The 18122-nt window shown below is 33.7% G+C and overlaps 1 protein-coding gene across 2 annotated transcripts in view; it reads right to left on the minus strand.

The window, feature by feature from the left end:
- Positions 1 to 319: 319 nt before the first annotated feature.
- The window catches only part of FAM174A (family with sequence similarity 174 member A), a 30129-nt gene continuing 12326 nt past the window's right edge, over positions 320 to 18122 (minus strand). The window contains exons 2-3 of one of the 2 annotated variants that reach the window (XM_019727926.2): positions 14965 to 15099; positions 320 to 883 (exon numbers count right to left, since the gene is read on the minus strand). In XM_019727926.2, the coding sequence (XP_019583485.2) occupies positions 880 to 883; positions 14965 to 15099 (139 nt within the window). In that variant the 3' untranslated portion in view covers positions 320 to 879. Of the gene's footprint in view, positions 884 to 14960; positions 15100 to 18122 lie in introns of those variants that run through there. The other variant, XM_019727927.2, reaches the window with a different exon arrangement.

Genomic DNA, 18122 nt, shown 5'->3' on the forward strand with positions numbered 1-18122 from the left:
GTATCCAGGTCTGTCTGATTCCATAGACTATGCATGTACTTTAATTTCTTGTTCTCCTACACCATAATATGACTGGAATGTTTTTGCCATTATTTTTCTTTCACAATACTGTAAATAAATAAATAAAATGGCTGTGAAATTCAATAGCTTCTCAAATATCTAATCAAAGTAGGTATCTTAACAAGGAATTTGCTAAAATACAATAACCCTTTTTTGACAAATTTTTCTAGAAATCATACAAAATATGTAAGTTAATATATAATTCTATATAGTGTTTGAGTTTGTTTTGTAAACACATTCTGTCTGTACCACTTTAAAATAATTTTAAATCATATTTATTGTTTTGCATACAACTCAGACATTTATTAGTATTTAAAAAAAAACAAAAAGCAAAGTGATAAATTTGACTTCTTTTCCCCACAAAAATGGGAAGTATATCTTGGTAAAGAAATTTTAAAATTATTTTTACATACCAGTTAGTTGCTGGAATTTATAGTTCCGGGAAAAAAAAAAAAAATAATTAACCAGAAAAAAGAAAACAACAAAACATTATCTGACTAGTATATAAAACACTTTACAATAATATGGTAAGCAAAAAATAAAACTGATCAGTAAACACTGCTTTAAAGTAATTTTCAAACAAATTTCTATTATAGTACAGTTTACTGCCAATAACTCTAAGCCCATTAAGAACACTTCTATACATACAAAGATATAGCAAATGATAACAGTACTTACTGAAACAACAAATTAAAGGTTGTCATAATATATGTAACTTAAATACCCCCCCAATTGATAAAGTGGCTTCTTATTCCTTAAACATAGAAATTCTGCTCTTCAATGTAGAAAGATGAAATCCTCTCATCAAAAGGCACATTCTTATCTGCAAGAAAAAAAATACAAATGTTCATCCTGGAACAAATTTAAACACATTTAAAAATATTCCTTAAGATTTGGAGTGGCAAGAAGATAATGAAAGTATTTAGTCTAAGGGAATTAACAGTGAATGGCACAGATAAAACACATGATTACTTTGTCTTTATTAATTATATCAGATACCATCTTTTAAATTATAATTCTAACTTTTCAAAGGGATTCTACATGTAACTAGTGTGGGTAGTTAGACTATTTCAAAGTCATACTAAAGTGATACCCGCACATAATATTCATAAATGACTTTCATTAACAAGTATACAATATAGTTATCTGTTTCCCTAGTTTCTGTAAATATAAATCTTAACTGATCCTATTTCTAATTAATTGATTGAAGCTGTAGGCCTAGAAGTATGGTCTATGAAACAAACAAACAAAAATACTTCTAATATTTATAACACAATAACAGAATTTATCCATACAGAAGATAAGGTTTTCCATAAACATATACAATGGGGTAAGTTTGCCCATTTTCTTACTTTATTGACTAGTTTATGATAATACGAAGTTATAGCTTCATCACACACATTTTTATAGACCTTTATCCTAATTATATACCAGACTTTACTATCCAAACCATAGCTTCCAAGAAACTTCTCTTAATAAGAGCCATTAAAACAGAAAGCATTTAGTCAAACTGAAAGAATAGCCAAAGGTATGCAAATTTTACTAACTGAATACATCTTCCTTTGTAATCAACATTTAGAATTTCACGAAAGATATGTATAAGAATGAGCAATACTTTCTATCAACTTATTTTATCTAAACCTTTTGCAAGCAATCTATAATAGATCTCTAAATGATCATTAGATTTGTATAAGCTCATGACTTTTAATATATTTTAATTTGAGGGTAAATTTAAGCTTTTTAAAAAAGATATTGAAAGTCGTTAAAAAACAGTAACACTTCGTCCTCATTTTATACAACCCTTGTCCTTTCCATGCATAAAACACTTAATCATGTTGATAATGAATTGTGGACTATGAAAAAATAAATCAGTGAAATCAAAATGGCAGTTTCATTTAGCAGAATAAGAACATAAACTCACAGGCACTTAATCCAACTCTATCATTATATAGCCTTTTGAACTTGGACTTCTTACGAGAACCTAAGAAATGTTTAGCAATGGAACTGTAAGATGTTTTGTGGTCGAGAAGTATCTAGTACATGAAGAATCTCCTAATGTAGCTTCAGAAATGCATTTGGAAATTCAAAATCAATCTCAAAACATGTGCATGTGCATAACTGTCTATTATGATACATTATATTACTTATCCAACATTTTCTTAAACCTATTTATGTTTCAGACTGTCCAAATTACTAGAGTGTTACACTCCTTGAGTTGGGATTTCCTCAATTTATCCCAGATGTTTTCACCCTAACACTTACTATGTGCTACGTGGAACACCCATTCTCTCGTCCTTCCCTGGCAGGACTAAACTATAGACCAAACAATACTGAAGAAAACATTCTTTCTCTGAAGCCCGATAAGAAATATTTTTAGCCTATTAAGAATCAAACCCATCAGCCTCCAGCCTTAAACCTGGTCTCCACTGTATCTTCTTAATTCAAATAATGAAACGCCATCTGCCTACCTAGTCCTCATCGCCAGTGGGAGCCCTCAGGTCCTCTTGGACTACTTCTCAGGCCCTACACTCTGCGGGAGTACTATTATCTTATCAAGTGTTCTCATTTCCCGCCTCTCCTAAGCTGGCCAATACTTCTGTTTTGACGCCTCTCAACTGAACAACTGAAACAACTTCAAAATACTGGACCTTAGTTCTTCCCAACTCTAATTCATCTTTTACCAAGTTACCAAAATCACTTTCCTAGAACATGAATTTTATGGTATTTACTCCTTCGCTCCAAAGCAGCTGACGATTTATGACCATTTTCATAAATAGTAAAATCCAAATCCTTAATATGTTGTTTTTTAACACTCTCTTTTTGATTTGGTCCCAAATCTGACTGATTTTCTACGATCCTAGCACATATCCTGTGTTCTATAGAGACTCACCAACATACACACACTCTTTACAGGGCATCCTTTGGCTCATGTTTTCAACTTTGCTTGAAATGAAGCTTTCTCCCCTTTCATATGTCTCTTATTTGAATATCTAACATATATTTTTAAAATAACTACAACTCAAGTATCACCTGCTCAGTGAAATCTCCTATATTGCTATCCCTAACTCAGTTTCTCAGAGATCCCACTGGAAGTTTGACAGATGTGGAGCATGAGCATGGCATGGTGAAAATAACCAAGGATTCCTGCTGTCTGGAGAGGAAATACAGAAGTTGTAAAAGGTGGACTGGCAGATTCAGGGAAGTTGGAGACAGAACCAGGAGTACATAGTATAGTCTGTATGGACTATTAACAAGAGGCTCTTTGGGTGGAAGTGGCAGGGATAGAGGCTAAAGCCCCCAAATCAAGCAGGACCGCAAGTACACCGTCTCCTGGGGAAAGGACTATATTTCATAGCTTCTAAAACACACAGTTTATTAACAAAGATGTTATATTAACATCTTTGGTGCATCTTTGATGGATCTTCCAATGATGATATCTTAGAGCTGTTGTCAGGTGGTAGTTCTTACACAGTTGCCATTGCCTATGTGTGTACAAAATTGGCAAAGCTCTTTGTATTGTTGTCACTTCAATTGAGTTATATGCATTGTTAGTATTATAAAGAATGGGTTTAATGATGTTTAAAATGCCTTCAAAAAGTAATCTCATGAAGCAGCACTGAAGCAAAAGTCATCATATATGTAGAAAGGGATGAAAAAGAATAGTAGGCTTTAAGTTATATCAGTAAGCAAATGTTTGTCACTGGTACAGTGGGGTGAATTCTATATTTTTGTCAAGAAACAACGTCTTTTAAAAATGGGAAGACATTCCAGGTAGACAAAACTCTGCTAATTTCTGTTCTGAGAAACTATTACACACCAAAAAAATGCATTTGATGGTGGAAGAAATTGCCATTTTTTTTTTAGAAGGGATAAAAAAATGTAGAAATACTGAGAGGCTGGTGTGTATGATTCCTGCATTAGGTAAACTATAATTATATTATTTCATAATTAAATTGACAGCATTTTTTTTTCTTAGTTTTACAGCTTAATAGTGTCATGGATTAAATGAATAATGGTGCAAATCTCCATAGAACTTAGGTCAACTTGGAGTGAAGGGAGGGGGAAAAGGATTATGGAGAATCTTTAATTATGGTGTTTAAATCTTGAACTGACAATGTTTATACTGGAGATAACTACTGAAATTGAGAAGTTTAGGTTCTTCATCATTAGAATTCAAGATGTAAAGAAATTAAGAATGTTACATCCTTGCTCAATCACATTCTATGATAGTGACATACAGAACCAGTACAACAGACCTATTTCAAATACATAGTCACATGAGAAAACAGACATAGGTAACCTCAACATTTAATGCCTTGATGACTTCCAGTGTATTTAAAATAGGGTATGCAATACATTGGGTTATGTGTGCTACTGAGTTTAATAGTTATATATATATATATATATATATATATATATATATATATATATATATTTTTTTTTTTTTTTTAAATGATATTCATTCATTTAATCACTAACATATATTGAACTTTCATTATCAGCCAGAAATATCGCTTGATACTGGCAAGGATAGTGATGACAAAAAAGAAACAAAGAAGAAAATAATAAACATAATTCCCCGCTCTCTCATTACAGAACCACAACTAAAAACCTAGAAATCACTCAAAGGATGAAAAACTTTGGTCTTTGAAAGGAAGTCTGAATTCTAGTACTATCTTGGTCAGTTATTCACTGGATGCTCTCAAGTCCATTTTCTTCAAAGGCAGATGAAACAGTTTCCAAAAGAATATTAAGGATGTCTTTTTATGGAAGATGAAAACAGACAACCATTACAGGGCCCCAAAGCTGGGAAACAGTTTAGAGATGCAATCCAATCACATTATTTGACAGGTAACTTGTTAAGGAGGAAGAGTCAATATTCAAGGGACTAGAGTAAAGTTATTCAGTTGTCAGGGACAGAAGCTCAAGAAGCACTGAGTCTACATAATCATATTCTGGTGCTCCTTATTTTACCAAGACTTCTGAATCATGAAGGTTTAGTCACTGAAATCTAAAGATTAGATCAGATGTCAAATGCTCTCCTGTTAGACCACTTACAGAATTCCCACTGTACTAAACAAACAAACAAAAAAACCTACTCTGGTATGACAATAGATTCCTACTCCTAAAAACAAACAATCACAACATACTCTTGGCATGCTATGTTCTATCCTATAATCCTATCGTCCTGAATACTTCTTGCTTCTCTGCAAAGCTGCTACTCATGAACTACAAATTCCTCAAAATTCATGCCTTCATTCAGTGACCCCACCCAAACCCAAACACTCCTCTCTTGCCAGTTGCCAAGTTTAACCTTAGAAAATACTTTAAATAGCCAGGATGACATATATTATAAACTGTCTACTCAACATTTATTCTCTCTCCTTTCCGTTTGCTAATAAAAATACCAATTTTTGTCTTCCCTTCTTTTTCCTTCTCCTCCCCTCCCCTACTCTCCCCCACCCCACTTTATTTGTTTGTTTGTTTATTTTTGGCGAGCTAAGGGTAGGGAGTGGGTCAAAGTCTTTTGGAAGGAAGAGGACAGTTGTGAGAAATTTTGAATTTCTGATAAAGACATAGACATAGGCATGGGTTCTTGCCTGTCACCCCCTTGTTGCTTGGAACATAGATGTGATGGATGAAAATATAGCAGCCATACAACCAGGATAAGACAAGCATGAGAAAAGGTTTGAGAACATTGCATAGAGGTAGACTCTGTCATCAAACAGCTATTGAATTGATGCCAGGAGCCAAATATTGCAGAATTATGATGCAAGAAAAACTTCTGAGTCTTTGTAATTCTAGGATCTCTATTACTTGTAGTAAACAGTAGTCAGACTTATAGAAGCAGGGAGTAGAAGGGGGATTGCCAGGAGCTGAGGGGAGAAATGGGGAGTTGTTATTCAACTGGTATAAAACTTTCAGTTATGCAAGATGACTAAGTTTTAGTGACTGTGTCTGGAGTTAACAATACTGCATTGTGCACCTAAAAATTGAAGAGACTAGATCTCATGTTAAATACCCCATCCAAAAAAAAAAAAAAAAAAAAAAAAAAAAATTGCCATACTTTTCTATGTGTAGTATTAATAAATTTTATGGAAAGTTCCATTTTTTTCAAGCTTCAAGAATGCACTGTCTCTACACATTACATAATGATACAATAATTTTAAAAAGACATTATTTTCAAGGACAATTTAAAAGCCAACTTGGAAAATCTGAAACTATTAAAATGGCTATAAATCTAAATCAAGTCTGAGAGGAAAAACTGTTCTAGTGCAGGCAAGGACATTGTTACTTTTTGTTCATTTGAATAAATTTGCAAATACTAGATTCCGTTTTTTTTTTCTTTCTCCCAGTTCTTTTTTTTCTCTCTTTTTTTAAGAAGATATAATATCTGTGGATTTTAGAGAATGAACTTTATCGGAGAGAAGCACTGGGAAAGGTGCTTCATAATTGTGTTTAGGACTTTTCCTGTCTATAAACTTGAGGTCCTCATTCCTGTATTATCCTAACCCCATTCACATAAACCAACCTTACGGGTTGTTATGCTCTGCCACCCATGTCCATCTATCCCACCATATTCCTTAAGAGAGTCTGCAATCCAAACAATCACAGCAGAACATAAGTCCTGAACCAAAGCAGTAGCATTTTATTAAAGGAATCAATTGTTACATGAACAGAAACTTGTAATTCAATTGTTGTATAAGAGTTTTCATTTAAGAGAATCAGTTTAAACTAGATCAAATATGTTTACTCTAAGTCTGTGCTGTCCAACACAATAGCCATTAGCCAAATCTAGCAATTTAAATTAAAATTTCAATTCGTTAAAATTCAATAAAATTAAGAATTCAGTTCCTCAGTCACACTAGTCACAGTTCAAATGTTCAAGAGCCACATATTGCTAGTGGCCATCAAATTAGACAGGACAACTCTAGACCATGCACTGGGATGAGAAAATAGCATTGCCAATCAGAATCTGATATTACACATCATTTGTTAAAATAATATACAAATGATTCATGTTAACCAATAAGCACATTGTGATGTCTAATTATTATTAATGGAGCAAGGTTATTTTCTTATAAGGCCCAATGTCCACATTGAATAAAGTAAAACAAACAAAGAAACTCCTACATGATAGGTTCTCTTTATTATCTATTTAAGTAATGAAAAAGACAGCATAGTTCCCTTTAAGTGGATAAAATACAGACTATCTCACTAGTAACACACCACTGGGTATACTAAAATACCAATTTCTATCTAAAATAAACATTTGAATAACCTTAGTGTTTATTGTGATAATACATTATGCTCTACGTTGAAAGTAGTGTTTGAGAAATTGGAACTATTTTCAAATTGATAACTGTTTAAATAAGATCTTCTTAATGAGAGTTTCTGGTTAAACACTTATATCAAATCTGCTTTCTGATTTGGCTATGCTGATGTTAATAACCAGAAAATATTTACTGGCCAAGTAACATTGAGTACAAATGTAATGAACACATACAATATTAAAATTAATGAGGCAGAACAGTGGTAGCTAAACAGCAAATTTAGTGTATTTTAAATTACATACTTGCCAAAAATTATTAGAATAGCCTTGAAGTGATAGAATTACTAGCTTTTAGAAGCTGCTATCAAGATTGTCAAAATGCCCTTTACCATTACAAAATAATAATAATTTTACTGTTCAGTAGAAATCAAACAGAATAGCAAGAAGGTATTGTTACTATTTGTTGTTTTATGTTATAAAGCATTGTTTTAAACTGTGTTTTTGAGATGGGTTATAAATATTTGTTTCACATATTTTTTAATTATATTCAATATATAAAATATATTAAAATATATTCTCAGTATTTGATTTGAGAAAAATGAAGATAATTTTTAATCAGTATATGTTCTCAGATTCCTCATTCTAACCAAAAGGGCTGAAACATCCTACACAATAGTTAAAGAACTGATATTTGTTTTTGTTTTATAATTCTTTTGGGCAAAATGTCTCAGTAATTAAACAAAGAGATACTTCTAATATACAAAATTAAGGTATCAATAGTAAATTCAAGAGAAGTTATATTAACCAAGCTGCTTAAGTTATTTTTTTCCACATACTTACACATTTTTCCCAATCTGACCATATTAACCTCAATGCTTAAATTACTATAGTGGTAATGGTGGTTAACTACTCAATATCTATCAAACCCCAAAAGATAATTCTGAACTAATCATGGTACTTCCATTTTTCTTCCCAGGGTTTAGTTTAGCAATAATCACATGAGTAATGTGGTGGAAAATAAAAACAAGTAACAGTAAACAAGTCATTTCCAGAAAACAACTCGGTTAAGAGTTTCTGGGAAAATTTTTCTCATTTTTAAAGAAGAGGCACAAAAGAGCAAGGGTGTAACTTCCACCCACAGTTACCATTCTGGGTGTGATTATAGCATCTGCTGGTATTATTGTATTATCAGCCTAAAAATGAAGCTGACACATGAGGATGGGCAGAACCACGGGCATCACAGAGAAGAGAAGCCAGAGCCCTGATATACCCTACCTGGAGTCAGGCCCATCTCTGACACCCTTTTATATAAAATAATCAATTTCCTTTAGGAAATTTAGATTAAACCATATATTGGCAGTTCATATGATTCAATCTAACAGAAAGAAACAGTGAAAATAATTACCCCAAATCCTAACTCCCAACTACAATCATTAAATATTAAAAATGTGATGTATTAAAAGCCACATTAAAAACATCCCTCTCAGAAAGAGTTAATTACAAAAGGATAATTTCAGGCTCTGTTAAAATAGTAAGCAAGGAAATCCATTTTCCTCTCTGGAAATGACTTGCTTCCTGCTATTTTGAAAATGAAGAGGAACTAATTTTAAAATCACTTAATGAAAGCAGTATCAGTAAGAGACGATCCGACAAGAATTGCCAGCAGTTATACTGTAGACTAATATGATTCTGCATTGTAGTTGACAAGGTAGGCAGATCAAAATATGTGCATTCCTCGTTTTTAGGGTCCTCATTTGAAAAGGAGTGATAGCGAGTGCTGGTATACATGACAAAATGAATAAAATTTAAAATTATTCTCTTCATATGTATAAATCAAATAAATATTTTAAAAATGAAATGAGACTGAGGCAGGAAGAGACGCCTAAATAACTTATGAGCCTCAGTTTTCCTATCTTTAAAATGAAAGCAATAGGAAGTACTTTGCAAAACTTGTTTTGATTTCATAGTACATACATGCAAGAAGCCTAGCAGGCACATCCAGTACTACGCAAAGTAGGTATTTACTAACCAGTGACCGTTACAATCACTCCTTTTGTAGTTCTGTTACCCCACTCTGTCCAGGCTCCCCTTGGGCTGAGTAACCGGACCCCTGATGTTATCCTTCTAAAGACATTTACCACTATCACCCATTGGTTTATTTCTACCATTAATATGGCCATTCTGAGAAGCCCTTGGTAAAAGTCTTTTTTCAGAATCAAGACCTTGTAATACATTCTCCACTTATAAGTATTGATATTCCACCTTTATTGGAAAAAACAAATGTCATTAACCATCATTATCATTTGTTATTAAAATGAGTCATGATAAGATCGATATGCATCTCTCCCACAAGATAAATTTGAACTGTTGAATGAATTGATGGCATAACATATGTTTAATCTCTAATGCCAGCATCAGAAAATCAGAGAAAGTCCTGCTCATAGAATCAGCTTCAAATGAAGTAATGAAGTTTGGACTGCATATCTCATCACAGAAAATAATTTCTAAGCCACACAAGGTAATGTAAATGCTGACTGGGAAATACGGAGGAAATGCTGAAGTTGGAAAAAAACATTATTTTGCAACTATCATAGTGAAGATTAGATCAGGCATGAATCATGACAAATGAGTGCTAAACCTAGGGAGAAGTTTTAATGAGAAGTAGAATCTTTTCATGATTTAAAATGTCTCCTTGTTAGTTGCAAAGGGGAAAAAAGCAGTAACATACTGGAGAAATTGGACAAAACCTTGAACAGGTGCACCAAATTACCAATGCTAATGATGGATAGATGGGAATCGTGTCTCTAGATATGAAATCCTGAGAAGGAAAAAGGATGGTCTATGCAATATTTCAACTAAAAATGTATAACCTGAATCCAATTATGAGAAAACACCAGAACATGAGGTAAATATAAAATGAGGGAGACGCATCCTTCTGTATGAGAGAGAAAGACCACACAAGAGAACAAATGAAGTAAAATGTTAATAGGTGAATCTATACAAAAGGAGAAAAAAAAAATCACAGGATATTCTTTGTACTATTTTTATTCTTATAACTTTTCTGAAGATTTGAAATTATTCCCAAACAAAAATTTGTTTTTAAAGTAACACATAAATATATGCTCTTCAAAGAAACAAAAATCAAACAACATAGAAGGATACAGAAACAACAGGGAAAATGAAAATGAACTGTCAACCTCCCATTCTCACCTTTTTCCCACTAGAAGCTAAACTTCACAATGTCAGGATTTTGTTTTTCTTTTTTCCTTTTTTTTCTTTTCTGTTTTGTTGCTCTAATGTGTCCCAAGCACCAAGACCAGTGCCTGAAACTAAACAATTGCTATATGAATAGCTGCTACATCACTCATTTATTGGATGGATGAAAGCATGAATGAATAGGAAAGCACAGTTAATAATTTGCTGTTTTTACTTTATGTAGACATATGTATATTAAAGCTTTTCTCTAAGATACTTAATGGGAATTATCATTGATAATTATTATAAGCATTACCTCTGAAACTTGCTTCTTCATTATTACCATTTCTCCCCTCCACACACTCCAAACACATTACCTAAATCTGGCTGATAATACCTTTCAAAGCCTCTTGGATAATTTACTCCTATTTCTCTTGCTGTCACTCTAGTGCCAGCCACCCCAGGTACTTGTACTATCTTCCTGGTTACCTAACTCCTATCTTACTCTTCTCCAATCCACTGCAGAGTAATCTTTGTTTCCCATCCTAAAATTTTCCAGTGGCTTTTCATAACTTGTAGAATATTTTTTAACTAGTTAACATGGATCACGATGTGCCTTCTGATTCTTTGTGCTGCCTTACCCATCGTGCTTCCTTTCGGATTCAAAGCTCAAAAACCGTTCATTCACTCATTCATTTATTCTCCCACATGGTCATGTAGCATCTATTTAAGTTCTTTTAGTTCCTTAAATACTCTAGTCCCCCTTGCTTCTGATACTTTGTGCCTGCTGTTCTCTTTTCAACCCTCACCCCTATATTCACCTTTTATTTTGCTGATTTCTACTAATTTTTCAGGTCTCAATTTACATATCACTTCCAAGAGGCTTTTCTGGACCATTACTTTTTGGTTAAGTGTCCCATACCCCTGCTGTAAGTTTTTACACCACCTGTACTTATTCTTTCTCCATTTATGTAACTCTTATTAATGTCTAGCTACCGAATGGAAGGCAAGATTAATGAAAAGTGGGGCATAAATTAAAGATAACTATTAGAGAAAGGTCTGTGATGAGGCAGGATACAGAATAAAAGATGGCAACAGGTAATTTTATCTCATGGAAACTGTCCCTTCTTTATGCCCTCCCTTATCTTCCCTAGTTCTGTCCCTTTCTTTTCTGCTAGGCCATCCCCCTGCTACTACAAGAGGTATGATTCTATTAAGAAATCTGATTATGTGGTTGTATATACTCCCGACAAACAGCATCAATAGTGCTCCAATGAAAGCAAGGCAATAGCAAACTCCGTAGCAGATTACAAAACTCTGCACCTTTCCCTGTGAAAACCTTGCATCCGTGTCCTTCACAGCAGCTACTCTTCCCAACGTTGCATAAATACATGTGCACACAAAACAGGCTGCATTCTACACATGTCCTGTTGCATTACCTGACACACTACCTCTTTCACAACTACTGAACTTTGGTAGTTGCTTCTGCCTACAACAATCTTTGTCTCCAGTAAGCACACTTGAAACAGAATAACTGGGTTTCAAATTTAGTTCCTCTTTGAGAACCGTGACTTCCTAAGTTAGCAACTTCCTTTTTGTCTTCCCATTCTGTGTATGTACAGAAGAGGTACCTCATGTGCATTATTTTTTTGTTGTTGTTTTTTTTACAAATACTACACTTTTTAAATATTATGAAAACTTTGCAAAAAATTAAAAGAAAATAAGAATTACATATATGTGAGACTCCACTTTCATCCTACTCAATGACCACCTTTTGGAGGGTGAGCCCAAGATGAGAGAAATGATGTGCCAGTCCCTCGTCAGTCTCAGTCTCCTACTGTATTTCACATTGTTCTGACTATGGTTCTAATATACAGATAAGTCTCCATTACACACAATGGCTCCGAAATGCATGCCAGCAACTTTGTCTGGTTCACAATAAAGAAACAGTCACCCACTGGCAATATTAGACTTAATGGGAATCGCACAATATTTGATAGGCAAATTAAGGGTTTTTCAGAAGGTATATTTGAAGATTCTAAAATTTTTTTGTAATACATTTTATTCACATTTGTTTTCTCCAAGACATTGAGTTGCTAATGAACAGATACAGTTGTTTTGGTCATGTTTTTATATCCAGTCTCTATACTATTCTAACTATACAACAGGCATTTCACGAATGTATTTTTATTAATTGAATGAATTACCAGTAACTCAAAGCTCATATAGACAAGACTTAACAAACACATTTTTTGTTGAGTCCTTTTTTTTTAAAATCCCAGATTTCTGCATTCTTTGCATTTGTACCTGATTCTGTCTGGAATTTAGTTTTTCTTCACCCAAATAATTATCCAATATGTCCTTCCCTATTGAGTGGAATCATACTGCCTTCTTTGCCCATTCATACGCACTGAAAGTAATTCTAAATTCATGTAATTTCACTTATCCAAACCTCTTAGGATAGGTTTTAACACTCAGTGAGACTAGATTGAGAACTGACATTATAGCTACACCATAGACTATTCATCCCACAATTTTGCCAGGAAGCACTATTTACAAGCAGAGTAACCCAGACTAAAACCAAAATATCTTCAAAATGCAAAAAGAAAATCAATTTAACTAATCTCTCTCTCTCTCTCTCTCTCACACACACACACACACACACACACACACACACTTAATATGTATTACTGGTATGCAACAGTTTAAAGAACAACTCTCCCATCATGGACTGGTAGAATCAAGATAGTTCAAATGGCCATATTACCTAAGGCAATATACAGATGTAATGCAATACCCATCAAAATCGCAATGGCATTTTTTCAGAGAAATACAAGAAAAAACTCATCAGATTTGTATGGAATAATCACGAAGACCCCAAATAGCCAAAGCAATTCTAAGAAAAAAGAACAATGCTGGAGGTATCACACTCCCTGATTTTAATTTGTACCACAAAGCAACAATAATCAAAACAGCACAGTATGGGCAGAAAAACAGACACACAAATCAATACAAGAGAACTGCAACCCAGAAATAAACCCTCATATATATGGACAGATAATTTTCGAAAAAGGTGCCAAAAACACACAATGGAGAAAAGAAAGCCTCTTCAAAAAATGGTGTTGGGAAAATTGGAAGACCATATGCAAAAGAATGAAACTAGACTGCTGGAAATAATACATTGCATAGAAAAAAGCATAGGTGTTACACTTATGGACCTTGGGTTCAGATAAGATTTTTATGAATTTGGCCTCAAAGACAAGGGAAGTAAAACTAAAAAAAAAAAAAAATGAATGAGACTATATCAAACTAAAAAGCTTCTGCACAACAAAAGAAACCATTGACAAAATTAATTGGCAACCAACTGAATGGGAAGAGATATTTGCAAATAACACCTCCAATAAGGGACTACCACCCAAAATACATAAAGAACTCATACAATTCAACAACAAAAACAAAAAATAACAATTCAATTAAAAAATGGGCAGGGGATCTGAAAAGACACTTCTCCCAAGAAGACATACAAATCACTGCAGCATAATTCACAGTGACTAAGATATGGAATAAACCAGTGTCCTTTGACAGATGATTAAAGAAGGTATGGTACATATTCGTATATACAATGGAATGTTACTCGGCCATAAGAAAAGATAAAATACTGCCATTTGTGATAACATGGTACAAATGGACCTTGAGATGATCATGCTAAACAAAATAAATCGGACAGAGAAAGTCAAGAGCCATATGACTCTAGTCATATGTAGGATATAAAACTGAAAGCAACAAATAACAAGACAAACAAACAAAGAAACAAAAACTCATGGTCACAGACAACAGTTTAGTGGTTACCGGGAAGTAAGGCAGGGTAATAGAAGAGGGAAAAGGGGGTCAAACATATGGTGATGAAAGGAGAACGACTCTGGGTGGTGAAAACACAGTGTGACATATAGATGATGTATTATAGAAATGTACGGTTGAAATCTATGTAATTTTACTCACCAATGCCACCCCAATAAATTGAACAAAAATTAAAGAAAAAAGAAATGGGATGTGAGGGGAAACTTTTAATTTATAGATTTCTGTAGGGTTTAAGGGGTTTACAAGAAGAAAAAAATATGCATATTTCTTGTGCAGTGAAAAATAAAAACATCAAACCCTTAATTTATTCAAAAGAAAAAGAAAAAAAAGGACAAATCTTTGCAAGAAGATCTACAATAAAGATTTATTTTTGGCATGGTATGCTACTGTTTATGTTTATTTTAGCAAAGCAATGTGAATATGAGCTATTGGTTGGATAGTACAAAGAACTTGATTAAACAGAACTGAATAAAATCTGTTAGGGTTAAAAACTGTTAAATGAAATTGTACTTTATTTTTTCAATTTACTTGTCTAGGACTTGCCTCCCGATCATGGAATTAAATTGATCAACACTTACCTTCGAGGATGGTTGGCATCAAACAATGTGTTATCATCATCCTCATCATCCTGTTCTAAAGGTGTCAATTCCATGTTTTCTATGTTAGTGTCCAAAACTCCGTATCTCCTCGTCTTTCGGTTTCTTCTTCGCATCCTATTAAACAGAACATATTAATAAATAAAATGTACTTGAATATAGTACAGATGATCTTTATTTTACATTTACTTGTAACCTAAGAATAAATTATCTCCTCTGTTTCAGACATAGGAGACTCTCAATATCAGAATGGTTACATTTCAGAAACGCAGCCTATGTTATCTGTGACACAGCACCTACTCCCTACATGTTTGTGTGCCATCACCATTTCTTCTGTCTGACATGCCGTCTTCTGTCTCTGTCAAGTTATGGTGTTTAGAGATACGCCTTTAAGTCTAGTTCAGGTACTGCATTTTTACTGAAGCCTTCTATTCCAGCCTTTCTCCACCCCTTCCATGCATTTCTTAACACAGTGCGTGCAGGATTAGATACTTTCTGCCCCACTAAGAAACATGGTATGCATATACATATTCAAATTCTAGACTGGGTAGCTTACAACCCCAGCTGCACATCAGAATCACCTAGGGCATTTTAAAAAGTTCTATACCCAGGCCATATCTCCACACAATTAAACCAGAATTTCCGGGTACAGGAACTAGGCATCAGTATTTTATTAAAGTTCTACAAGTGATTCCAAAGTACTGAAAACTACTATCCTAGATCAGTGGTTCTCAAAGTGTGGTTCCCAGGATCAGCAAAATCACAAATATGTAGAACTTACTAGAAATGCAAATCTTCACGCCCATTGGGACCTAGTGAATAAGAAACTTTGAACGTGGGGCTTAAAACCCCACATCTTAACAAATACTCCGTGTGAGTTTGACGCATGTAGAAGTTTGGGAACTACTGCCCTGGAGGAATGAAAATATTTTAGGATGCTAAATATTAATTATGTGCAAGTGTGTGTATGGAAGGATTTAGAAGCCTACTCTCTGCTTCTTTCTAAAATAACTTGTTCCTTTCCTTCACATTATTTACTTCATTTTGCATTTAAATGTGCTTATGCATGTGACTGAGTATGACTGTTTATTTGCCAGTCTTTCCCACTAACTTCCATGAGGGCAGCAACCGTGATTGCCGTGTTCACCACTGCATTACTACTTAATGAACCGCACAGTGTCTGGTCCATTAAGATGCTCCTTAAGTGTTTGCTGAGCATCTGAGTGATATCATATTCTAGCTCAGTGATCCAAATCTGACCCTGCAATCAAGGCCTAAGTTGTCTCCAATGCAACAACCTTGACTCCACATACAGGAAAATGTTTCACAGAAGTATCTAGAGCAGTTTAAAAATAAAACAGAACATATCTCAGCAAGTAATGACAAATAAGTTTACTGAAGCTCTGATTTCACTTTGATGTAGTAAGATAAGTCTGAAGAAATACTGTGACTACACCACCAACTGCAGAGAGCAATAAAAGCTTCTGCAAATGACAGTGGGGACCCCTGAGATACAAAATGCCCTACACATACATACATATGAACAATCACTCAATAACTATTAGAGTCTTACTGAGCATCAGGCATTGTGCTAGCTTCTGTGTGTAAAGTACCTGGTCTCAGTGGTCAAAATTTTAAAACTATGACTAAGCCTGGACAAAAACCAAGATAATTTCCACTAATCACTGCCTCTAGATCTATCTATATGACCCCCCAAAGGGTGCTAGAACAGAAAGCAGAGGTTTAAGAATAATACAGTATTTAAAGCTACAAATGTAACCAAAGAAAGAGTAAATAATAACGTAAGAACAGTATGAGGAAGACTGGTGGTAGTATAGGCTAGTTTTTGTTTGTTTGTTTGTTTGTTTTTCATATAATGAAAAATTAAATATGTTTAGGTTGTTAAATTAACAAGTATGTATATATGTGTGCATGTTTGTATATATGGGTATGCATTCTCTCTCTCTCTCTCTCTCCGGACCAAGGTCTAAACGTTTTCAGTAAAAGACCAGATAGTAAACAGTTTAGACTCAATAGATCATATATGGTTTCTGCATATATTCATCTTAATTTCTTTTTTGTTTTGCTTTTTAACAGCCCTTTAAAAAAATTATTGACTCACTGACCTTATTAAAAAGCCAGTCAGCGGACTGGATTTGCCCTATATGTCATAGTTAGCCAACCTTGACTTAAGACTTATAAAAGTAATTTACAGAAAAACTAATAACGGAAATGATAAAAGTACTGACTCTAGAAATAGAAATAAAAAAAACATGCAGGGGTATTACAGTTCACTATTGGTCCTTTTGAATGAACCACACGATTTAATAACATTTGCATGTATTCTTTTGATTTAAAAAAGTTAACACACAAGAGTGAGGGAAGCAACATGGCAGCATAAGTTAAGGATATTCTATTATAATTTATCCTCTTGTTTTTTGCCAATCTGCTGCTCAATTTTCAAAATCATATTCAGCCAAACATTCATTTTCAGTCAACAAAGAAAAAAGTAATGTCACGGAAAATTGTTTTTGGAAATAAGCCAGATTCTTCCAGGTTATATGTTATATATCAAATTGTCAGTATGTTAATAACCTGGTCATTGATGGGCATAGGATGCCTCGACAAGTCTTCAAAATAGGAATAGGAACACAGAACTTAAGGATTTGTAAAACTTAGCTGCCACTCTTCTCCACTCTCAAGGTCTTCATCATACAAGTGGATACCCAATCTTTAATAAGCAAATAACACGATTTTCTTTCATCTGCGTACAGTATAAAGATTTGACTGGACTTGGTGAGTATTTGGTTATTTATGCAGGCTTGTATTGTCCTTTAATTATATATATATGTGTATATATATACACATATAATTATATATATGTATATGTATATAATTATAAATATATATTTAATTATATATATATGTTCTTTAATTATATATATGTATATAGATAGATATAAATATATAGATATACATAGAGAGATATCTATCTATCTATCTATATCTGTCTTCCAAACATAAATCCAAGCTATTCAAAGATAACAATTTATTCATATATAGAGATGATGCATTGTTATGCACCAAAGAAATGGGGGACATCAGTTCAATTTAAATTAACTCAGTATTTTAGTAAATGT

The sequence above is a fragment of the Rhinolophus sinicus genome, linkage group LG03, assembly GCF_036562045.2.
Source record: "Rhinolophus sinicus isolate RSC01 linkage group LG03, ASM3656204v1, whole genome shotgun sequence".
NCBI lineage: Eukaryota > Metazoa > Chordata > Mammalia > Chiroptera > Rhinolophidae > Rhinolophus > Rhinolophus sinicus.